The sequence below is a fragment of the Pleurodeles waltl genome, chromosome 3_1, assembly GCF_031143425.1.
Source record: "Pleurodeles waltl isolate 20211129_DDA chromosome 3_1, aPleWal1.hap1.20221129, whole genome shotgun sequence".
Classification (NCBI taxonomy): Eukaryota; Metazoa; Chordata; class Amphibia; order Caudata; family Salamandridae; genus Pleurodeles; species Pleurodeles waltl.
The window spans coordinates 519,736,929-519,762,428 of record NC_090440.1 but is presented as its reverse complement, the minus strand read 5'-3'; the positions used below and the strand labels follow the sequence as shown (position 1 = coordinate 519,762,428).

The following is a 25,500-nucleotide window of genomic DNA, read 5'->3' as shown; positions in this document are numbered from 1 at the left end:
AGCGCTTGCAGATTCCTTTGCGACTGGTGCTTGGAGCGCTTCCCATTTGTATTTGTTTCTACTTGCGCATGGAGTACTTCCTATTTTCAATTTATTTGTACTTGCGCATGGAACACATCACTTTCTTTTGCCCATTTGTATACAGTGCAGGATGTGCTAATCAAGTCAAAGACTATGCATAACTGCACACCATTTTGTTTTTAGCTACAAGGCACTTGAGGTGCGCAACAGACTCAGTGAAGACTAATGGAGTTACTTATTGGATAGCTGGACTAGGAGATAGCATATATCCCAAGGTTAATATTCTTATTTTTATATTTGTATATCTTTGCTGACTGGTGGTGTGTGTGTTTAGACTGTTTCATCATTATTATAGGATCCTTCAACCTGGGAGATTCCAAGATCTTGCCCTTCAACTTCAACCTGTATCCATCATCCCCTCATACTCTTCATCCTGTCCAGGTAGGAATCAAACTAGAGGGAGGGATGGAGGAGAGGATACAAAACATGTATAGCTTCCCTGGTTTTTGACCCTGTTCTTCTACGTTTAGGTACACCAAGTACTTCTGGAAGAAATACCATACAAAAACATCCAGGACCTCTCTCCCCCCCAAAAGCTGCCCTCCCCCCCACCCACCCCCAGAGTCTCAGCCTTGTTCCTTGTCCAGTTGACACACAAACACAAGAGAGAGAAGGAATGGTGGAGTTGGCTCATACTGTCTCTGCAAGGCCACACCGCAGACTCAAGGTAAGGTCTGTGGTGGTCCGACGCATTTTTCTTCAGAAATGCTTCAAAGTCCGAAGGTAAGCACTGAATCAGCCCAATCCACTTCTTGTATCAGAACCACGCTCCACCATGGTCCGCCTTAACTTTCAACTCTGCCGCGGTCTCACGCAACCAGATATCTGTCTGTGGTTGGCACTTTTATCTTTCAAGCGTTATTTTGAACCTTTAATTTAAAAAAATCATAACTCTGGTTCTACTGATTGGAATTTTGTCATTTTGGTGTCAAATAACTTATTAGAATGTACTCTATCTTTCTAAATTGGTTTAAGATTTTTCTTGCATTGTTTTTACTTTATTACTGTTTGTGTGCTGCATAAATACTTTACACATTGTCTCCAAGTTAAGCCTGATGGCTTCTTGTGCAAAGCTACCCAGGGCTAAGCACAGGTTAATTTAGTGACTTTTTGTGTTTCACCTTGCAAGAGATGGCTGCTGTTGCTTGACCAGGGCTCACACTCCAGTCAATCAACAAGCCAATTTCTCAGTCTCCAGCTTGGGACCTCCTTGTGTGCTATTTGCCAGTTGGTGATCTAAACTGATTCTTACCTTAACCTGGTGACTTAAGTCACCAACACTTCCAAGTCCTGTTTTTTCCATGTTAAATCTCTTTGTCAGATCCTCCTACATTTAGATCACAGTCTTAAAGTACCCAAAGTTAATATTATTTAACTGAAGATTGACTATGCTACGCAATACTGTTTGCTTCCCCAGAGAAACACCCAGCTCGCCGTAAAATACTAATGAATGAAGCAGTTTGTCTTTTATGTTAAATAAAAAAAAAAAGTTACTCTGTAACAGGAGCAAGATTCCACTTTATTGGGTTCCAGTGCATGCCTGAGTTATTTCTAAAGCCATGACAATTGTGCACAAAGCAAATCATATGTTGTGGCCAAACATTCTTCTGGAACAGTTCATCCAGGAACCTGAAAGCAGATCACCTATCCCTACCAAGTTCCCAAGACAAGAACCACCATCCTTGGAGAAAGAGCTTTCTCCGTAGCTGCAGTAAGGGTCTGGACTGCACTACGTGTAGATCTTCACAAGCAATCCTCCCTCACCTGATTCCCAAATACTATAAAAATAATTCTCTTCAATGAACATCCCACCCTATCAATAAGCTGCTTGGTACAGTGCAACGGAAACTGTATTCGCGAACTTTATGCTTTATAAAATACTCTGACTGACTAACCCAGACAGACAAATCTCACATTCAATGGTTTGAAGAAGGCAGTTAAATAAGTTAACCGGCCTTGCTTTTGGAGATACAATCAGTCACAAGGCGAGCTGCAGCAAACAGATGTGTTCTTCAATTCCAGTAACCCATTTTTAGGTGCCACAGAGGAACTTATGATTTGCGGACGTGGCATAGGCCCATAGCCCAGAAAAGGACTTTGTCTTTGCCCCAAAACACTCCTGTGCAGACAGACCACATGCCATAATCACAAAATCCTGCCTGTCGTGTGGGTATTTTTATGCGGGTGCTGTAGATGCACTTTTGGCTGAATTGAAGCATGCACATTTCCTTCTGCCCATCACTGAGCATTTATTTTGGTTTCCGCAAACTAACTCTCACAAAGCCAATAACCCTTACATGCTGGGAGTTTTCTCCCTGGACGTGATGGGGGTAGGTGGTGTGACCAGGGCTTGGCCACGTCATTTTGTTTCCTTGCTCAGACCTGCCATGTAGGGTGCACCTCATGAAGCATGAAAGGCGGTCACCCAGTGGTAGGTGGATAGCTGCCTTTGACTGACTGCCAGCAGCGGTTCATCTGGTGGTGAATCAGCGCATTCCCTGCGTCCAAAGAGGCAGAGGAACCACAATTTAGACAGGAGAGAAGAACTGCCCTTTTCCAGCAGTTCTCCCATCCAGCCAAATTCTAACTCCCCTACTTAGTAGCATCTGGTAAATGCCCACTGTATTTACTGATAAAGGTCCTGGGCACATTTCTTCCACACCCAGCACCTCATGCTGCTACCAGACGGATAAAAGTAACATTATCCTCAGTTTACAGCTATAAAGAGAACATTGAATTGAGGACTACTGATGGTTAGAGCGCTGAGTGAAACATACACTGGGTTACTGTGTGTTTTCAGCCGGTGTTCCTGGGGGAACGGCTGATGCAATACAGCTGGCCAATGCAGTGCTGCACTTAATGCAGTATACAGGCTCACCCCTTCATCCCTGCCTGCCCACGCTCTGGCACTCTGCCCTGGCAAGCCTAAATAAGAAGGGAAAATAGCACCGTCTCCTCCCCAGGCCCATTCACTGGCTGCTGGATGCTGGTTGTGGCAGCTGTTTCTGGGCCAGATACGGGATCCGGCAGACCCAGGGAAACATGCTATATTTGTCCTGGTGTCAGAAAATTCATTCTCTGACACCCTGACCTAATTCAGCAGCATCTGCAGATTGTCTGCACTACCTTCCAAGCAGCAACCTGCAGGCAACGAGGGGGCTTTCTTATTTTCACTTCAAGTTGGGCCCAAAACAAAAGTATAATTTAAAGGGACATCGGCCCTTCTTTTTTTCCAAGTATTACGATGGCAGGGAGGTATCTGGAGCTTGTTACCTAGGTGCCAATTCAATTGGAAGAAAACACAGGCACACAGCATGTTATCACTTCACAAGTACTTTTGAGAAACTACTGGTAGCAGGTTTTGAACTTTTTTCAACTCATCTATGTAAGAGATATGCATACACTGTATGAATGCAAGATGCAAATGCAAGATGTATCTGTATGTGTGAGTAACTATACAAATAATGATTTAAATGGCACATATTTTATCTACTTCCTTCACAGCACTACACATAACCAGTGCTGGGTGTCAAAATGCATTACATCACACACAACGAAGCACCATAAATAGTACAAGTGTGGAACTCGATGTGCAGGATATGCTGCAGAAGACAATATGAGTTATAAAGGACAGGAATAACATACTGTCTGTACTTGTAGGCATCATAGGTCATAAGAGTAAATAAGCAGAAGAAACTCGAAGTCAGAATATGAAATGTAACAGTGATTGTGGATTTCGGTACTAACAAGACTATTACTTCCCAAAGAAACTCGTCTTTGCAATCTTACAATAACAGTTAAAAAACAATAGGATCTAAACCTCTGATCTATTTACTGGCAGATCCTCGATGCCAGTAAATAGATCACTGAACTACTTTAAAAGGATTGCAACTTATGAACTGGAAGCAACAATATTACCTCAGTGCCAAAAGCGGTAGCCCACTTACCTATCTACATAAAATACAAGTCTATGATCTGGTTGTTACATTATGTACTGTGATTCGACAAAACACAGAACTCTCCAGAACTACGTTAACTTTAGTGGTTATCTCACCGCTATCATAATCCCCTCAACATTGCTGGGCACAAAGAATTCTGCAGCAGGTGTTTTATCCTGTAAGATATTTTAAAATGCAGACTCTTCGTGGTTAATTAGGTAAACTACAACAGATTTACTGTCACACATATACTACTACTCAATTTCTTTGCAGCATATATTTTAAGTAAATAACTGCCAGACTCTGCTGTTTAAGCTCCACCCCCTTACGACTCCGCCCCCTTTTCTTTGCCACACCTTGATCCCTAATTTATGGGTTACCCAGATAAATTGATTCCCATTCCAGCGCCGATTATGGCCGGGATTTACCAAAAGGGTCCATATTTTTTAGGACTATAAAACTATTTTTGCACATTTAAAAGTGTGAGTATGTGGACCGTGAAAGGGCCTGTGGGGTGTGGTGGCATTATGAACCCTGTCCCATCCTAGAATCTGACGCCGCTCAACCTCAGCGGTGCGGTATCCCTCATCCCAGATGTAATCAAAACCTCTCCTGGTGAAGACAGATGGGCTGCGCATTTACCAGGACAAGCACCAGAAGTGCGAGTTATAAAAAAAAATACACTAACAAAAGATAAGCAACTTACATCGTAGAGGACTGCCACCCCGCCGATAAAGGCGCAGAGATAAAACACGAACCGCCAACTGCAAAGGAAAAACAGGCATATTAGTTTTTTTTAGTTTTTATTAATGACAACATTGAACTGTTTGCAAGGGTGCCAGATATCAGGCTCGGAGCGTGCGCACGAGAGCCTCATGATACTTTACGTGACGTCAGGCTGATTCCCCTGGTTGACAACTGCCAGGGGCGATGTAGGGTTGTATATGGTGATGCAAGCTTATATTAACTAATATGCGTTTCATTCTCTATTGTCCTTCCTTTCACTTTTCCTACTTCCTTTTCGTAGTTTTTTTTACTCCTCTGCCATCTATTCTTTGTGACATTTTTTTCTATCAATCCTTTCACTTCTACTTCCTTTCGTAGTTTTTTACCCTCCTACCATCTATTCTTTGTGACATTTCTTCTATCACTTGTTACTGAAATGTTCTCGTACGTTTCACATCTATTTTCCCTCCTTTGTCAATTTCTGCTTCCATCCAATGTCTGATTTCCTTCCTTTGTTCCCTTTTTGATCCTTTTATTTTTCTTCTCCTACCTTCGTTTTCCCCCTGAGCAATTTTATTTACTTTTATTAAATTTTTTCAGCATTTATTTCTTGTAGACCTTCCGCTTGCTTTTTGTTGCTTGTTTTTTTGTCAAATGTTTTTTTTCATTCTGGCTCTTTCCTTATTTTGCCTTGCGCTCTCTCTTCAATCCTGTCTTTCATTCTTTTCTTTTGTTAGTTGCCTTTCCTTCCATTCCCTTACCCTTTCCAGCCTTTACTATTTATCCCTCTTTCCTCTCTTCCTTTTCTTATTTACCCTTCTTTTCTTTGTATGTCTTCTCCTTACTTCTAGGGCTTTCTATCTACTTTCTTTTCTTCGTTTCTTAATCCTTTGTCTTTTTTGTTTCCTTTCTCCTTTTTATCTATTCAACTCTTTCCATGCCTCAAGTCTCTTAACTCCCCGATTCCTTTCTTTCTTTGGTTTTGTTGCATTACTTTCTATATTTTTCATTTCCGTTTAGCTTTTAGTGTATGTTCTTTTCTTTTAACCTTTACTCAGCGCTCTTCTGTTAGGTCTTACTTTGCCTCTTATTTTTATTTATTTCCGTGCCCTCTTTCGCCTTCTCTGTACACATCTTTTGCTCTTTCCTTGCACTTGTCATTTCCCCAAATTTATTTACTTTGTTCTTACTGTGCTGCACCCGACACCATACACACAAACGCACAGACACATACTGCAGAGTCGGTCCTAGCTACTTTATAGTTATAAATAATTAGCACTTAAATAGGATACATTTTTTTTAAAGAACAAAACAAAGTCCCTTTCCCTCACAGCCAATTCATAAATATTAAAAAAAATGTATTTGGTCGCTTTAGTTGTTTTGTCAAGTTTCTCGCAAACTGATTGTGGAAATATCTCTGTGCGGAACAAAGCAGATCACGGAGCCTGCTCTGCCTGGCCTTTGCTGTGCTTGGCAGGTTTTGGCAGCAAGAGGATGAGTCTAGGGTATGATAGAAATCCAATCCCAAAGCGATCGATGTCTGCAATGCAATCAAAATATGGGCGGTAAACCTCGGATACCTGACCATCTATACAAGAAAGTACGAAAACGAGCAGCTAGACGCTGACAATCCACCTCAGTCTCCGAGACGGTGATCTTCTTTGCCAACTATGGTCTCCAAACAAACTCAGAACTTTGCTTGATAATAATGAGCCCTGGGGATGCCTTGCCCCAGGTGCCAGCATGGAACACATCAGTCCAGTGTCATAACTTCCAGCGCTTCTGGTCAAATGAGGAAATACCAGCGATAGTCCCCCCAAGATGCAATGAAGCACTGACCTACATTCTTCACTCCTTAGATAATGACCCACTGAGCTGTACGCCCAGGATCAATACGCTTCCGGCACTCTAACAAATAACTGGAAATCTCCGGACCTTTTACCTATGTCTCAGTGGTGCTTTGATGTTTGTTGCATCCACAGGACAGAATGTCAAACTCGCCCTCCTCTGGGCCTGGCAGACATACATATGGCCACCAGTAACCATTTCTCAGCTCCCGACAGCGCCCAGTCTCCAAAGACGGCTCTGAAGCAGAGCCGATCAAACCACCAGGAAGAAGTGCTCTGCATTCGCCCCTTTTGATCATCTGATACACATCTTCCTTGCACCCACCCCATGATCCAACATGTGTGCCCTCTTCGCTTTGCAGTAATGGTCCACTTTACTTTCACTGATCACTCTCCCAGCTTGAGTTTATGATGTCAGTCTTGTAGTTCCGACCACCTACTGCTCTTTCTAATGTGAAAGGTTGTGCTATGACCTACTGTTTGCTTACCTTTAAAATTCACACCTGGCAAGGCTAATCGGTCTGCTGTTGAGTGCACTGGGCAATACATGACCGCCTCTAGGCGCCAAACTTGCTAGACCTGGAAACCCACTGATTACCCTTAATATTTTGTACATAGTTTTATACTGTACTTCTGTGGTAACAAGTGTTACTATCATCCAATTTAATGGTTGTCAATCTGCTTATGGAAGGAAGAAAGGTTTAGTTGCAAGCGAAAATACAGCTTTTCTAAAGGGATTCAAAAGGCACCTGGCATCGTGTTCCATTGTTTTGGAAACGTAGTAAAATGCATACCACCGTGGCCAGCCAGCTCACTGTGTGCAGGGATCAAAAGCCTGCCTCGGAGAAGCAATACGTTCTGGAGGTGTATGCTTTTACATTTTGCTCTAACAGAAGCAAAGGATCGTGGTGTGGATACAATTACCCAGAACACTAGGGAGGAAACTTGTCAGGTCAGGCGAACAGCTGATCCACTCTGACCTTTCATTCTACTTTCAGACTAACCTAGTAATCCCCCCTTCAAACCAGACACCTGTGAGACAACTGGAGGTTCTCCATGTTTCTGTGTTGCTTCACCAGCACAAGCCTTTGGTGGATTGTGGGTGCACCCAAAGCATGCTTCACTCACAGTAGGGGGGCTAATGTCCCTCACCACACCCAGGCTATGGGTAGACCGTGGTAGCTGAGATTTCAATTGGGTGCAAAACTCCAATTATTACCCTTGGGAGGAAGTGTACCATTCCGCTCCATGTGATATCTACTCAGTTCTGTAACACCAGCTAACTTTACTTCATCCTGCATATATTGCGATCAGTGCTGGCACTTGTGCGGCGCTAGTTGCGTTCCTGTGATACATGGCTGAGTGTACATGTGCCTTCTTGGATACTTGATTGCTATACAAGCTGGCAAATCTGCTTCATTTTACTTTTGCGGAAATTGCAGTCAATGATTAGCCCCCTACATAGCCCTTCGTTCATTCATTTTGAGAGTTGGGGAAATCCATAGTTTTATCCGATCAGGCCTGAACAAAGGATTGACCCAAACTGATTCAGCTGCAGGGGAAGCTCTGCCCACAGGCGCCAAACACTGAGTTACCCCTTCTTGGGATGTCTGGCCAGACACTTCCTCAAAACTCGATCTTGAGGCCACTTGAGCCCCCTCTTTTACTACATTCAGTACTGTCTAAATACAGGAAATACCCTATTCGCTCAATGTGGACTGCCTCTCCTACAATCCACATTCCTTTAACTATTTGATGCCTGTCCACGTCCTTCCATTGCAGAAAACCTCATTCCTTTGCAGGAAGTTGTGCCCAGTGCTGACTGGCTAGCGTTTGGAATTTTGAATATGGTCCCACTTATGACTGACTCCGGCTTTGGAGAGTGCTGACCTGAACTGAATAAGGAATGGCCTTCCAGGACCAGTTCCTTTCATTTATTTGGACTTTGTTAGCAGCTCTGCAAGGCCAGGACAACCTGTGTCACTGTTTTCCTTCCAAGGTTGAAGCAAAGCCTGGGGTCATGCAAAAGACATACTGCTCCACCCATCTCAGGAGACTGGAGCTGTACAGTGCCGGAGAGGAACTTTCTGACTGAAAGAGCAAGAGGAAGACGGCGGTGTTTGGATCAGCAAGATAGATGAAGCAAGGAACTGAGAATGGCCTGAAGTCACAAGAGTAGAACAAGCACTCACCACATCTTGGTTTGTCTCGACTTTGTGTTGCCAGTACTCTATGTACTGGTCGGATCTTTACACTTCATTTGTTCTTTATTAACCATGTATAACTCGGGTAAAAACAGAATTCTTCAATGTTTCAAGTTCAATTGATCTTATTCGTACTGGAGTGTGATCAAAATTCACGAATGGCTCCCTGTTACCCCCAGTACATTCCAGGCTTGTGATAGACCTTCTTCAGGGACTCAACTGTATCACATACACATCTGGACACAAGCAATACAAACACAACTACTCGCATGTTTTACACGTTTTGATAAGTAAACCTCTGATATTTGGCATTTATAAACACCAGCACTGCAAAACATTATGTTTATGCTTGAGACTTGTGAAGTTGTGTCAACCTCTAGCTATCGAAAGACATATATATATATATATATATATATAAATATGGAAAATGTCATTTACCCAGTGTACATCTGTTCGTGGCATGAGACGCTGCAGATTCACATGCTGTGCATTATCCTGCCATCTAGTGTTGGGCTCGGAGTGTTACAAGTTGTTTCTCTTCGAAGAAGTCTTTTCAAGTCACGAGACCGAGGGACACCTCCCTTTTGGCTCCATTGCGCATGAGCGTCGACTCCATCTTAAATTGTTTTCCCCACTGAGGGTGAGGTAGGAGTTGAGAGTATACTAGATGTGTCCATGCAATGGAGTAGGTGTGTATGTACATAATGGTTAAAATAATATTTATTTACAAATCTTATCTAACAACGGCTACAGGCTCCCGGGGAGGTGGGAGGGCGCATGTGAATATGCAGCGTCTCATGCCACGAACAGATGTACACTGGGTAAGTGACATTTTCCGTTCGGTGGCATGTGTAGCTGCAGATACACATGCTGTGCATAGACTACTAACCAGTAACCTCCCCTAAAAAGCGGTAGCTTAGCCTGTAGGAGTTGAAGTTGTTTGAAATAATGTTCTTAATACAGCCTGTCCTACTGTGGCTTGTTGTGTTGTTAACAGATCTACACAGTAATGTTTTGTGAATGTATGAGGCGTAGACCAGGTGGCTGCCTTACAAATTTCAGTCCTGGGTATATTCCCCAGAAAGGCCATTGTGGCACCTTTTTTCTTAGTGGAATGCGCTTTTGGTGTAATAGGTAAATCTCTTTTTGCTTTGATATAACAAGTTTGAATACATTTTACTATTCATCTGGCAATGACTTGTTTGGATATACGATTACCGGCATGAGGTTTTTGGAAGGCTACAAACAATTGTTTTGTTTACGAAATTATTTTGTCCTGTCAATGTAATACATTAGTGCCCTCTTTATGTCTAATGTATGTAAGGCTCTTTCGGCTACTGAGTCTGGTTTTGGAAAGAAGACTGGGAGTTCCACTGTTTGGTTTAGGTGGAACGGCGATATGACTTTTGGTAGGAATTTGTACATAGAACCACTTTATGTTTATGTATTTGTATAAAGGGTTCTTGTATAGCAAATGCTTGTATCTCACTTACTCTTCTAAGTGACGTGATAGCTACTAGAAAGGCTACCTTCCAAGTTAAGTATTGCATCTCACAAGAGTGCATGGTGGTCCCATGAGTCGTGTTAATACAATATTAAGGTTCCACGAAGGTACTAGTGGTGTTCTTGGGGGTATGATTCTTTTTAGTCCCTCCATAAATGCTTTGATGACTGGAATTCTAAAAAGCGATGTTGAATGTGTAATATGCAGATAGGCAGATATTGCAGTGAGATGTATTTTAATTGAAGAGAATGCTAGCTTAGACTTTTGTAAGTGTAATAAGTAGCCTACAATGTCTTTTGTGGAAGCATGCAGTGGTTGAATTTGATTAGTGTGGCAGAAGTAAACAAATCTTTTCCATTTGTTTGTGTAGCAATGTCTTGTAGTGGGTTTTCTAGCTTGTTTAATGACCTTCATACATTCTTGTGTAAGGTCTAAATGTCCAAATCTAAGATCTCAGGAGCCAGATTGCTAGATTGAGCGATGCTGGATTCGGGTGTCTGATCTGTTGTCTGTGTTGTGTTAACAGATCTGGCCTGTTCGCTAATTTGATGTGAGGTACTACTGATAAATCTAGCAGTGTTGTGTACCACGGTTGGCGAGCCCAGGTTGGTGCTATAAGTATTAGTTTGAGTTTGTTTTGACTTAGTTTGTTTACCAGATAAGAAATGAGTGGGAGAGGGGGAAAAGCGTAAGCAAATATCCCTGACCAACTGATCCATAACGCATTGCCCTTGGACTGAGGGTGTGGGTACCTGGACGCAAAGTTTTGGCATTTTGCGTTTTCTTTTGTTGCAAATAGGTCTATTTTTGGCGTTCCCCAGCACAGAAAGTAATCTTTTAGGATCTGGGGATGAATCTCCCATTCGTGTGTTTGTTGGTGATCTCGACTGAGATTGTCGGCCAACTTGTTCTGAATGCCTGGGATGTATTGTGTTATAAGGCGAATGTGATTGTGAATTGCCAAATTTTCTGTGCTAAGAGACACAGTTGTGACGAATGTGTCCCTCCTTGTTAGTTGAGGTAATACATTGTTGTCATGTTGTCGGTTTTGACAAAAATGTGTTTGTGGGCTATCAGTGGTTGAAATGCTTTTAATGCTAGAAACACTGGCAACAGTTCTAAATGATTTATGTGCAGTTGTTTTTGTTGATTGTCCCATTGACCCTGTATGCTGTGCTGGTTGAGGTGTGCTCCCCACCACATCATGGAAGCATCTGTTGTGATCACGTCTTGAGGCACTGGGTCTTGGAATGGCCACCCTTGGTTTAAATTTATAGGGTTCCACCATTGAAGCGAGAAGTGTGCCTGGCGGTCTACCAACACTAGATCTTGGAGTTGACCCTGTGCTTGTGTCCATTGTTTTGCTAGGCACTGTTGTAAGGGCCGCATGTGTAATCTTGCATTTGGGACAATGGCTATGCATGAAGACATCATGCCTAGAATTTTCATTACAAACCTCACTTGGTAGTGTTGGTTTGGCTGTATGTTCAATGTTATATTTTGGAACGCTTGTACCCTTTGTGGACTTGGAGTTGCAACCGCTTTTTGTGTGTTGCTCCCAAGTATTGTTGTATTTGGGATGGCTGCAGATGTGATTTTTGGTAATTTATAGAAAACCCTAGTTTGTGTAGAGTTTCTATAATGTATTGCGTGTGAAGAAGACACGGTTGTTGAGTGCTGGTTTTTATTAGCCAGTCGTCGAAGTACGGGAATACGTGCATGTGCTGTCTCCTTATGTGAGCGGCTACTACTGCAAGACATTTTGTGAATACCCTTGGGGCTGTCGTTATCCCGAACGGTAACAGTTTGAATTGGTAGTGTACGCCGTGTATTACAAACCTTAAGTATTTTCTGTGGGAAGGATGTATGGGTATGTGAAAGTAGGCATCCTTGAGATCTAATGTTGACATGTAGTCCTCTTTTTTGAGTAAGGGAACCACGTCTTGAAGTGTTACCATGTGGAAGTGATCCAATTTGATGAAGAGATTCAGTGTTCTGAGGTCTAATATGGGTCTTAACGTTTTGTCTTTCTTTGGAATTAGGAAATATAGTGAGTAGACGCCTGTCCCTTTTTGATGGTTGGGTACTAACTCTATTGCTTGTTTTTGTAACAATGCTTAGACTTCTAGTTGTAACAGGTGTAAGTGTTGTTTGGACATATTGTGTGCTCTTGGGGGCACATCTGGTGGTAAATTTATGAATTCTATGCAATAACCATGTTGGATAATGGCTAGGACCCACGCGTCTGTAGTTGTGTGTCCAGTTTTTGTAGTAAGTCTCCCCCCCACTGGTGTTAAGTGTTGGGGTTTTATGACATTGAAGTCACTGTTTGGTTTGACTTGTTTTAGGGGTTTGGAATTTTCCCCTTGCTCTTGGGAATTGTCCACCCCTATATGAGCCTCGAAACCCTCCTCTCTGGTATTGCCCCTGATAGGTGGGTCTGGTTTGCGAGGTGGAAGGTTCTGGTGTTTCCATACGAAACCCCCCTCTAAATTGTGGCTTTCTAAAATGTGCCTCTGCTTTGTGGGGAGTAGAGCGCGCCAATGGCATTGGCCGTGTCTGTGTCCTTTTTTAATTTTTTAATTGCTGTGTCCACTTCCGGCCCAAACAATTGTTCCTGGTTGAAAGGCATGTTTAACACAGCTTGTTGGATTTCTGGCTTGAATCCTGAGCTTCGTAACCATGCATGCCTGCGAATGGTTACTGCAGTGTTGACTGTTCGTGCTACTGTGTCTGCAGAGTCTAATGCAGACCTTATTTGGTTGTTGGATATTGCTTGTCCTTCCTCAACAACCTGTTGGGCACGTTTCTGGTGTTCTTTGGGCAAGTGCTGTATAATGTGTAGCATCTCGTCCCAGTGTGCCCTGTCATAGCGAGCCAGTAGGGCTTGCGAGTTTGCGATCCACCATTGATTGGCTGCCTGTGCTGCCACCCGTTTGCCCGCTGCATCAAACTTCCTACTCTCCTTGTCAGGTGGTGGAGCGTCTCCTGATGATTGAGAGTTTGCCCTCTTTCTTGCTGCCCCTACAACTACTGAGTCTGGCGTAAGTTCTTGTGTTATAAACACAGGGTCCGTTGGGGGAGGTTTGTAGTTTTTCTCCACCCTAGGTGTGATAGCCCTTCCTTTCACAGGCTCCTGGAAGACCTGTTTCGCGTCCTTGAGCATGTCTGGGAGCCATGGCAGACTCTGGTAGGAAGTGTGTGTGAATGCCAAGATGTTGAATAGGAAATCATCCTCTATTGACTCTGAATGCATTGCTAAATTGTGGAATGTAGCTGCCCTTGATAGTACCTGCGTATATGCAGTACTGCCCTCTGGAGGTGACGGCCTTGTTGGGTAACAATCTGGGCTGTTGTCTGATACCGGAGCATCATATAAGTCTTATGCATCCAGATCATCCTGTGTCATCCCTGTATGGGTCGGTGACTGCATTGGGGGTGTTGTTACCGAGGACAGCTGTGGTGAATGCAGTGGAGAAGGTTGTGGCGAAAATCCTGGTGGTGGTGTTTTATCTCTTGCCACCTTTGCCTTTGGCTGCATTTCTGACTGATGAAATGCCAGCTTTCTTTTAGTTTTAATTGGAGGAAGAGTTTGTATTTTCCCAGTCTCTTTCTGGATATGCAACCTCCTTTGGGTATGGTCTGGTTCCCCCATACCTATCTCCTGCTCAAATCTGTGTTTTTTGCATTTGGCCGGAAAGTCCTTGCTCTTCCGTGTAAGAGCTTCTTTTCGGCTCCGAAGCTGCTTTTTTCGGTACCGAAGCTTCCGAGAAAGTCTTTTTTGGTTCCGACATAACTTTTCTCACCTTGGGTGAGTCGAACTCTCGGTGCCGAGATCGTTCGGAGCCTGAATCTCGACCGGAGTCGGATGTCTTCGGCAGTTCTTTGGCCTTTTTCGGTGCCGATGTTTGGTCACAGTCTTCTCGATGGGTTAAGCCATGGCCTGCTGGCGGTGGCATCCCCTTGGCCTTTACGATCTTTGTGTGAGTCTTGGACGGGGCAGTTTTACTCACTGTTTTCTGCGTAGTCGTGGGTCACTCACTTTCGGAATCATCTGAGTCCGTTCCCAGGATGGAAATTCTTTCCTCCTCTTCGACGTCGAGTTGTTCCCTCGGTGTCGACGCCATTTGTAGTCTTCTGGCTCTTCGATTGCGTAGGGTCTTTTTCAATTGAAATGCCCGATAGGCCTCACAAGTATCCTCCCTGTGTTCTGATGATAGACACAGATTACAGACCAAGTGTTGGTCTGTATAAGGATACTTCGAGTGGCACACCGGACAGAAGCGGAAAGGGGTCCGGTCCATTAGTTTTGTCGATGGACACAGTCGGGCCGACCAGGCCCTGCTGAAGAGCGGAAGCCCCGAAGAGCCGCCAGAGCGCTTCTACTATCGGTGTCGATACGCTAACACTAAACCGGTACCGAGCGCGAACAATACCGTAAAATTTTCGATATTTAGCTAACTTTCCTGATTCGAAATACGGAGCGAAGAGGAACACGTCCGAACCCGATGGCGGAAAGAAAACAATCTAAGATGGAGTCAACGCCCATGCGCAATGGAGCCGAAAGGGAGGAGTCCCTCGGTCTCGTGCCTCGAAAAGACTTCTTCGAAGAAAAACAACTTGTAACACTCCGAGCCCAACACTAGATGGCAGGATAATGCACAGCATGTGTATCTGCAGCTACACATGCCACCGAACATATATATATATATATATATATATATATATATATATATATATATATATATATATATGTATATAGCAGATATGCTAATTACAAATTATTAATGAATGTTTGTGTTTTGATTAACAAAAAGTTCATAGAGAAAATAATGTGCTCGTTTGAAAATGTGCCCAAGGAGAGTGGTAGCCACTTATACGAAAATTATACTAAAATAATTAAAATTGCATGAAATAATGAAAACATGTAATAATAATGTGGTAATGGGTCATATTAAGATGTATAACCTATGTTTTGCATTGTATTGTAGAGTTAGCTTAGCCGAAGTTGTGTCCTAGTCTTTCCAGGCCTCATGCAGGAGCCGAATTAATAAAACGCACAATGTAGAAGTTGCTGGTGCATTGAACTGACCATGAACCGTTTGCTGCTTAATAAAATTTGCTTTGCTAGAGTTTTCTGCAATGTACCGATGGGCAGGAGAAGATGGAACTAAAAATTTTACAATTTGGTGTAAGGCAGACCCAATGTACTTTCCCAGGACTCTTAACAATAGAGACACTGACTGGAGAAGAAGATGCAACATTTTCGATACCTGATGAACCGGATGATGAGGACATCGTACTGTGAACCAATCAGTGAACTGAGAATGGCAAAAATAATATTATTGGATAGAGTCATAACTGGTGATTAATTGACCAATTAGGAATTAGGGGGGTGGACTGAAAAACTTTAATAATAAGTAATGACAAGGGGCTGAAACTTCAGATGTGAGGGGAGAATTGATGACGTCAGGACACGCGATTCGAGATTCTGTCATTGGGCTTATGCGCTGAGAGCCTGATGCACTGCTGATCAATTGATGACCTGAAGATGGAGACTGACTTTGTTGCTCATCCATTCCATGGATAGGTAGCTATGACAATGTGACTGATTAACTTTGTGCCTTCTCTTCTAGGTACCAACTGCGCTGTTTTTATAGTTTTTCTTCTAGCTAGATGTTTTCCACAGTCATGTTCCTAAATAATTTTCGCATGAAGTCCCACATGCTAAATGCTAATATGGGTTAGGGTCCTTTGGGTGACGTTGACAGTGACAAATGATTGACGAACTGATTGCTAAACTTTGCTATGGATGTTGACATATTCTTCTTTGTTAGCTTATGCTGAAGCATTAGAGCATATGTTTTCTCAAGTTCTGATTAGATTATGTTATTGGTGGTCGCTAATAAACTAATTCTGAGCTGATGAATAAAATTTGACTTAACCTTATGCACTAGAATTTTAGCAATTAGGGAAATAAAATGTGTTAAAATGTATATTGAGTTGTGGTTATCCAGGAAACGTTGATATAATTGTCTAATAATTAATGATTCTCTTAGTGGTTATTGATTGGTTATATTGAATATTAACATTGGTCACTACATGGCTAGGATACTCCATGCGATCCAAAAAGGTTCATCGGCCTGTACGCGCCCCCTTGTAAGTTTACTTACTAAGGACCAGGCACACAAGCAATATATATATATATTGTTTCTTTTATTTCGCTGTTGTGCTCACATGAATTGCATGTGAAAAGTATCCACATATATAAGGCTGACAAATTAATATGAGAATTAATTTAGCAGAATGTTTGCTAATTCGCTGTATCAATGATTTGCAAGCAATATGCCTTTGAGTTTCGACCCAAACATCTAGACTGACTTAAATGTAGCTTGCCCTGCGTTTCATATCTATCCCAAAGTCGTCTCAGTCCATCTGATGAGGAACTGCGATCTCACATAGTACTATGTAGAACTGAGAGAAAGCCACCTCCGCCCTAAATAAAAGGAACTCCCATTATCTTGTGTGTTTCTCTGAGCAGCCCCCACCGTCTGAGATCCACACGTGGACGCGTACGGTGTGGAGGTGTCTCCTCGTCTTCGTCTGTTTGATTACAGTCGCCATGTTGGGGCGAATCGAATAGATTCCAATGGGTGCATTGGTTGGTTCCTATGCTTGGTCTACTGTGGCTGCTAAACGTATAAATACTGTCGCCATGTTAGAGAGGGTTCCTTGTTCTTTTTACGTGTACAAAGACCTACATGTGTATGTTGTGCGTGTCGCAAAGACAGGTGACTTGCGGGAAATTGCAGGAAGTCGATCACAGAAATGTCACCACAGTGACAGACTCGCAGGTGTGCAGGAAAGTTCCCATCTAGCGGAAGCTCATGATTGAAAGGCAGTTATGATCAATGACCTGCTAATGTTTGAAACAGTCAGCCGAGAGTGGTTCCCAAGTCTCACGGGTGCCTTTGCCACAGTAACATTTTGACAACAAGCAACCGTTTGTTAAATATGGTCTCCTGTGGTTGCTATCAACTGAGGGCCCATTTGGATTGCTACCCCATTTTCAGACCAAAGGCCTGATTTCAATATTGGCAGATGAGTTATACTGTCACAACGTTGACGGATATCCTGTCCACCGAAACCTAAATACCTTTGTATCCCATGGGATTTAAATTTCGGCGGACAAGATATCGGTCACTGTAGTGACAGAGTAACTCTTCCACCAATATCTAAATCAGTCCCCATGTGGTTCCACCTGCTTGAACAACAACTTTGGGACATGTCTAAGTTGTAACTGGTTCCTTCTGAACTGTATGCAGCACCTTTCTCTGGATTTTTGGTGTTTCACACACACAGCACACTTGATCATGTGTAATATACAGTCTGGCACCGTTTTTGTCATGAGATTCACTGCCCTTAACTAGAATTGAAGGTTTCTGCCAATTTAAGCAAGATTCATTCTCTGCCCTGCAGGAGAACACTGCCCTCTAGACTCCAATGGCATTCTAATGATTAAGACTCATCCCTCGTACAAGTGTTATAAAATTGCTTGAGGGTCACATCCCGATTCCAGCAGGTGAAAGGACTTGGCGGCTTACTGTAGTGTGGATTATAACCTGCCTTCTTCTAAGTAAAGGCCTCTTTTTTTGGAAAGATATAGCTCTGACTGGATATGGTATTTATTGAGTAGGATTACTGTGTAAAACTATCTGACTTTCAATCCTGCAGATATCTGGTGTAAGACTCGACTTTTAGACCTGTCTGCTCCTGTAAAGCGAGCAGTACGAAGGCAGTGGCATGGCTCCTAAGTTTCCCAGGTGCCTGCTTGATGTGCTTCTCAAGTCCACGTTTTTTCCTTTGAAATCTGGGACTTGTAGTCTTCTTTATTCTATTATAAAACAGGACTACAAGTCCCGGAATTCAAAGAAAAAAAAAACGTACTAGGGAAGCACATAACACATGGACTTGGGAAACTTGACAGGGCTGGACTAGCTTGATTTTCCAAGTGGAGTGCAACGGGACCCGAGGACCTGGGAAAACAGAGGTAAAAAAAAACCACGGCACACATCACAGACACTGCTGCAGTGCCACGTGCTCTGATCCCTCTAGGGCAGTGAATCTTACAGGAAAACTGCTTTTGCACCTTCATCAGTATTTCTGATATTTAATTTTTTAATAAGATGGCTGCTACGCAAGATGAGTCAGTTAGTGAAGTGCTCCATGCTGGCATCCGTGTGTGACTTGCAGCTCAAGGAAGCGTCAGAGTGCCAAGTTAGCCTCTCATTAATAGTAAATCAATAATTAGGTGCACAGTTTGATACGGCAATTGTTAGCAAGCAAGCTATTTTTCTTAGTATCACGCACTGACGTTCTTATAGCATTTCCTAGTCAAATGGTGAATTTCTAACCAGTATAGATAATAGAATCAATCTTGCGTTTAGCCTTTCGGTCACGTTCTTATGTGTGCAGATTATTGCCGTCTGGGGTGACCTTTGGGTGGGTAATCACCCCACCCTCCAACCACATAAGGCCCAAACAGGTGCTGCACATTTACAACACACTTGTCAATAGGCCTGTCCTGCTGCGATAACGCAGAGGTTGGACCACAGGCCCGCATCAGCTGAGGCCGCCGGCCATGCTGGAGTGTAGGGGGACCCAGACAGATCCCAGTTCCAGCAGCTATTTCTGAGCCAGATCCGGGATCCTGACGACCAAGAGAAACATGCTGAATTTGTCCTTGTGCCATTTTACTTACATGGTGCATTGTGCACCAGACCCCCTCCCACCACACGTTGTCTACATTTCGTTCGGAGCAGCAACCTGCAGGATTTCTTATTTTAACTTCGAACGGGCCCAAAACAAAAGGTTAATTTAAAGGGCCATTAGCCCTTCTTTTGGTCATATCTCACCCTAGCTGGAAGCTATCTGGAGCCTATTAACTAGATTCTGAGGCAATAGAAGTTAACAAGGGCACACAGCATATCACTTCACCAGTAATTTAGAACAACTATGATTTGGAGGTAGATTTTTAACTTCTTTCAAAACCCTATGTAAGAGATGTGGACACAGTATAAGAATGCACGCTTTAGCTGCGTGAATGAATATTTGCACAAATAATGATTTAATGGGCACATTTGTTTTTTATTTAAAAAAACATTTTTTTTACTCATCCCAGTGCAGTGTAAGAGCGTGTTTGGTCAAGTTTCGTCACACACAGAAGAACAATAAATCACTCATACAAAACAATAAATCATACAAATGAGTAAAAAATGTACAGGAAAAGTTACAGAATACGAGGGGTATAAGCGATAGGTGCCACATATCGTCCATACTTGTAGATGGTAAATGTTAAGAGTGAATGATCTTGAGAAACACAAAGTCTGGACATTAAACGTAATGGAGTGATTGTTGTTGTGTGTACTAACAAGACTTTATTATTCCCCAAAGGACGACTTCTCTGCAATATTAGAATAACAAATGACTGAGGAAAAATAAAGATCTAAGCCCATGTTACAGTTTGCATGCAGCTCCTTGATGCCAGGGAATAGATCACTCAGCTATTTCAGAAGGACTGCAACTATGAACTGGGAGTATCAAAATGATCTCAGTGTCAAAAGCAGCAGCCCACTTAAATTTCTACATAAAATACAAATCTGTGATTGCCATGTTGCATAATGCGCTGTGCAGCAGGCACATAAACATGCTTGATGTGCTTCTCAAGTCAACGTTTTTTCCTTTGCATCCTGGGACTTGTAGTCCTGTTTTATACTTTATAAGTCAAAACAAAGCTGTGACTGGACAAACCACAGAACTCTCCCAGGACCACTGTTAACCAGTAGAGTTATTTTAAAGCATTTATATTCCCATTAAGATTGCTAGGCACACAAATATCTCTGCAGCAGGAGTCGTAAGTAAGACTGTAAGATTTTAAAATGCAACCTATTTGTGGCCAACTAAAAGGCTGCAACAGATTCGCTCACATATGCCCTTGTCAATTTCTCTGCAGAATATTTTTTTTCAAATAAATGTGTAAGGTGACTGTCAGACTTTGTTTCTCAAGATCTTTTTTTTTTTTTTTTTTAATTCCAGCACTGGCCTACGGGATGTCAAACCCAGCTACGCATAACACTGCAGACTTGTGAGTCAGTCAGCACAACTAATCCGTGGCACAAACCAGGGAACGGAAAAAAACATGCTCAAAGCTCACCACACTGAGTGCATAGTGGGATCAGAGTTCAACACTTACAAGGACGGCGGAGAACGAATTCGCAGTCGGCGTCAGCAAGAAATACTGAGGTGGCAGTGCTTGGGAAAACAACAGATTATCAGGCGAACCGAGCCCTGGGAAGGGTGCAGCCCCTCGAGGGCTCATTAGGCCGAGCAAGGATGGCATAATCCCTACAACATTAGCCAGTTTCATGTGCTCACTGTCCAGAAGCTGTTACACGAGTTAAGCATGCACGACCAACCCTGAAGGGAAGCAGGTTTGTCACAGATCCCTCTTGTAGAAGCAAAACTGCAAAAATAGTTTGGTCTTTTGAGTCCAATTGTTCGCTCCTTACAAAAGCCCAGTTTTTTTTTCTTGGGTTAAGTACTGATGCTCATCCGATTTTAGGAGCTTTGGAATTTGGTAGATAAGGCAACTGTGGCACAGCGATCCAAGCGACTTGCCCAAAGTGTCACAATTTGGTCAAGAGAGAGGAGAGAGTATAGCACCCTGGCTACCTGGACAGATTTCTTCCTTGTTCTCCCTTGGACTTCAGAGTTATATTTTTTACACTCGGGCGCCTAAATATGACACAGTAAAAGTAGATTTTAGGGATTGAGAAGGTGTTCATGCGACTGCAGGTTTTTCGGATTACCCCATATCTCCATTTTCTTTAACTCAGCTTTGCAGAGAGCGGTTACTTCATGATCTTACCAATGATGTTCAAGCAATTGCCAAACGAACAGGCAAAGTAAAGGCAAGCTTGCATTTTAAAACTAATGCAAAAGGCATTAAAGTGTAAACGTAATAAAAAGTAAAGATACCTCAGTCTAACTGTGATGTGCCAAGGGGAAAAATAAATTAAAAATGACCGACCACAAAATAAAAAAAAAAAGAAAGCTGAAACAAAGACGGAGATTGGCTCAATAGTCCTGGCAGTGCAGCACTACTTTTTAGGAGCCTGTGCAAAATGCTTTCACTCCCAGCGTAAAGAGCCCATGGATGAAACGGGCTTGTCCTGTCACCCCAAGCTGCGTTGGGCATAAGCAAAATGTGAATGACACAAACAGTCCAATGGATGAAATGTGATTACCAAAAGCCTCAGTATGCTTAAAAATGTATGTGTATGCATTTTTAATATGAACTGAATGTTTTGGAAAATACAATGCTATCTAGCCAGCTAAAGCTGTACAAGTCAGACATAAAACAGAAGGGTAAGTAAATATATGGTAGGCAGCATTGAGCTCAAACTAATATTATATGGTGCCAAAAGATTGATGTGCTTTCAAAAGCATAAAAATGTAAATACTTCAAATTCTAAACAGGATCACAAGGTAGTGCAAGCTATCTTTAAACAAGCATTTGCAATGCAATGGGTCTCGCGTTTGCTTGAGTTAGAGCCATTAGCGTTATAAACTCCTAACCGGACTTTTCTTGCCACAAACTGAAAATGAAAAGTAATACAATTTCACATAAGGGAGCCGATTTAAAGCGCCACTCCATGAGCGTGAAGGTGACTAATCAGAACAAAAAGAACGAACCAGTTTTGCCTTTGCATAATAATTTTTAAAAAAAGGGCGATCGCGCTGTGTAAAACCTTGAATTCGCGAAGGAGCGCTAGGATAAACAATAGAATTAAACTGGCAGCCATGAAAAGCGTTTGATTACTGCCCAGCAAGATGGCACTGCTTACGAAATAAAGAGAAAAACACGTCCAGAAACCATACGGAAAACATGTAGCCTCGTATGTTTTCAGTTGTTGGCCGGTGCTCTCGAGGAGTGCTAAACAACAGCAAAGGCATGACATATGCATGCCTTACACTAAATAAATCAAGCAAATTTTAAAAGACAAGCCTATGAACTAACAAAAGTGATGGGCATGACATGGATGTGCTTAAAAGCCCATAGAGATTACACCAGGGATAGAGCACCTGCGCGCCCGACCCTAAAAATAAATCTCAAAAACATCTCAAATGAAAATTAACAATATAAGTTTGGAAACGATCCAAGGAAGTACTCATACACTGTCACCTGATGGCACCTTTTGAAGTGGGTTATTTAAATCTGAAACCTCTGCTAACAAGCACTGAAAGTGATCTAGAAACGTAGGAAACGCTAAACGTGGGAAATGGTGTGTGATAACATGCATAAAAATAAATGAAGTACCAACATTTTTACACATATATAGCAATAGCATTAGCTCTCCCAGTAATTAATTTGTAAAAATAGACTCGCAAATCAGACCTTTCTTCTCACGGCTCAGGAAGAAGAATTAATTACTTTTGCATAAAGAAGTGGAAATTTGAATTCCAGAATCAAGATTGCAACACTGCACTTACTTTTATCAGGCAACATTTTGACATTTTTTATATTCTGGTAACAGATCACCGGGAGTTGTACTCGTGTATTTAACATTTGGCTTGAAGGCTACTATGTTATGACTGTAAAAATGGTACAATGAAATAGGTGTCAAGTGACTGCAGGGAAGTAAACGTCTAATAACCATTGAGAGACTAGATACTTCAAGTTAGCATAGCAGGACGAGCGCCAACTTATCCAAACAAAATAAAAATATCTACAATTTTAACCATGAGATGCACACAGTTTCTGATTTTTGAAAAGTGCTGGGAAGAAAGGAAAACAAAAAGCACTCTGGGTTATTTATAAGGCATGTAGACTGGCAGCCAAGAATGCTCCGTCTGGGCAATTTATTACAGCTGGCCAACTTAGAACAAGCATTTTTAATGCAACGGGTCTCACATTTGTTCGAGTTAGAGCTATTAGCGTTGCAAAGCAAAATAAAACACAGCGCGATCGCGCTATGTAAAATGCTGCGCAATCGCGCTGCGTGGAAAATAAACAGATAAAGTAGTCCGAACTCCAGGCTGAAAACATCGAGCCTCATATGTTTTTGGTACTTTAACAAACTTGCCAAACCCAAAGCCAGCAACATAGACCCCTCACACACACACAGGCCCTATGTGACGCCCTCTCCAACCACTTCCACCACAAAATCCTGGACATCCACAACAGCTTCATACCACACACACCCCTCACTCACCCAACCCAACCCCCACTCATGACCACCCCACCACGCTCACCACCTGGACCCCACCACACTCGAAGAAACCGAAAAAACCATGAACTCCATCCACTCCGGATCCCCCTCTGACCCCTGTCCACATCGCATATACAACAAAGCCAGCCCAACCATCGCCCCAATACTCTGCGACATAATCAATTCCTCTTTCAACTCCGCCACTTACCCAGACCCCTGGAAGCACACAGAAATCACCGCTCTCCTAAAAAACAAACAAAGCCGACCCGGAGATCCTCTCCAACTATCACCCCATCTCCCTCCTCCCTTTCCCCGCCAAGGTTGCCGAGAAACTAGTCAACGCCCGCCTATCCCACTTCCTCGAAGCAAACAACAGTCTTGACCCCTCACAATCCAAGTTCCGCAAGAACCACAGCACGGAAACCGCCCTCATCGCATGCACTGACGACATCAGGACCAAAGTCGACAAAGGCGAGACCGTCGCACTCATCCTCCTAGACCTCTCCGCAGCCTTTGACACCGTCTGCCACCACACACTCCGCACATGCCTCCACAACAGAGGAATTTGCCACAAAGCCTTAGACTGGCTCACCTCTTTCCTCACCGACCGGACCCAGAGAGTCCGCCTCCCACCTTTCCACTCCACCACCTCCAAGATCATCTGCGAAGTCCCTCAAGGGTCCTCCCTCAGCCCCACACTCTTCAACATCTACATGATCCCCCTAGCCAACATCCTCCAAGCACACAGAATCACTATCCTCTCCTACGCAGATGACACCCAACTCATCCCCTCCCTCACCCGCAACCCCACCACCGCCAAAACCAACCTACACGCTGCTCTCCTCGACACCGCCAACTGGATGACTACTAACCACCTCAAGCTTAACTCCAACAAAACCGAGATCATCATCTTCGGCCCCAACAAAACCACATGGGACGACTCCTGGTGGCCCACCGCCCTAGGCCCCGCAAACCACGCACGCAACCTCGGCATCATCCTAGACCCCTCCCTCTCCATGACACAGCAAATCAATGCCCTAACCTCCTCCTGCTTCCACACACTCCGCACTCTAAAAAAAAAAAAAATCCTTCAAATGGATTCCCCCAGAGACCAGGAAGACAGTCACCCATGCACTCATCAGCAGCAGACTAGACTACGGTATGCCCTCTACGATGGCACCACACTCAAACACAAACTCCAGAGAATCCAGAACACAGCCGCACGCCTCGTCCTTGGCCTCCCCCGCCACTAACGAATCTCACCACACCTCAAATCCCTTCACTGGCTCCCCATAGACAAGGGAATCACATTCAAGATCCTCATCCACGCTCACAAATCCCTCCACAACACCGGCCCAACCTACCTCAATGAAAGAGTGAACTTCCACACGCAACCTCCGATCAGCCGACCTCGCCCTAGCCAGTCTCCCGCATCCAACGCACCACCACAGGAGGCAGGTCCTTCTCCTACCTCGCCCCCAAAACCTGGAACTCCCTCCCCGCCAACCTTCGCAAAACCAAAGTCCTCTTGCTCGTCAGAAAGAGCCTCAAGACATGGCTGTTCGAACAGTGACCCTCCCTTCTTCCCCCCCTTTTTAGTGCCACCCCCAGCACCTTGAGACCCTCACGGGTGAGTAGCGCGCTCTATAAATTTTTTTGATTGATTGATTGATTGTGTAGGTGGGCTAAACACCAGAAATGGCATGACGTATGCATACCTTTCAAAATGAAAGCAAGCGGATTTTAAACGGCAAGCTCACAAACCAATGTGGGTGACTGATGTGGCATGCACGTGGTTTCAAGCCTAAAGAGAGATAACAGAATGGACGGAGCACTTTGAACTCGCCCATAAAAAGCGACTTTGATCAAGGGAGAGAAGACTGCTCTGAAAAGAAGCAGTGGGCAATATCATCATATGATTAATACTTG

General features: G+C 43.3%; 1 protein-coding gene across 1 annotated transcript in view; it reads right to left on the bottom strand.

Annotated features, from left to right (window-relative positions):
* CERS3 (ceramide synthase 3) overlaps positions 1 to 25,500 on the bottom strand; it is a 242,590-nt gene that overhangs the window by 50,638 nt on the left and 166,452 nt on the right. Inside the window, exon 4 of the mRNA XM_069222784.1 lies at positions 4,726 to 4,783. Within this exon, the coding sequence (XP_069078885.1) occupies positions 4,726 to 4,783 (58 nt within the window). The remainder of the gene's footprint in view (positions 1 to 4,725; positions 4,784 to 25,500) is intronic.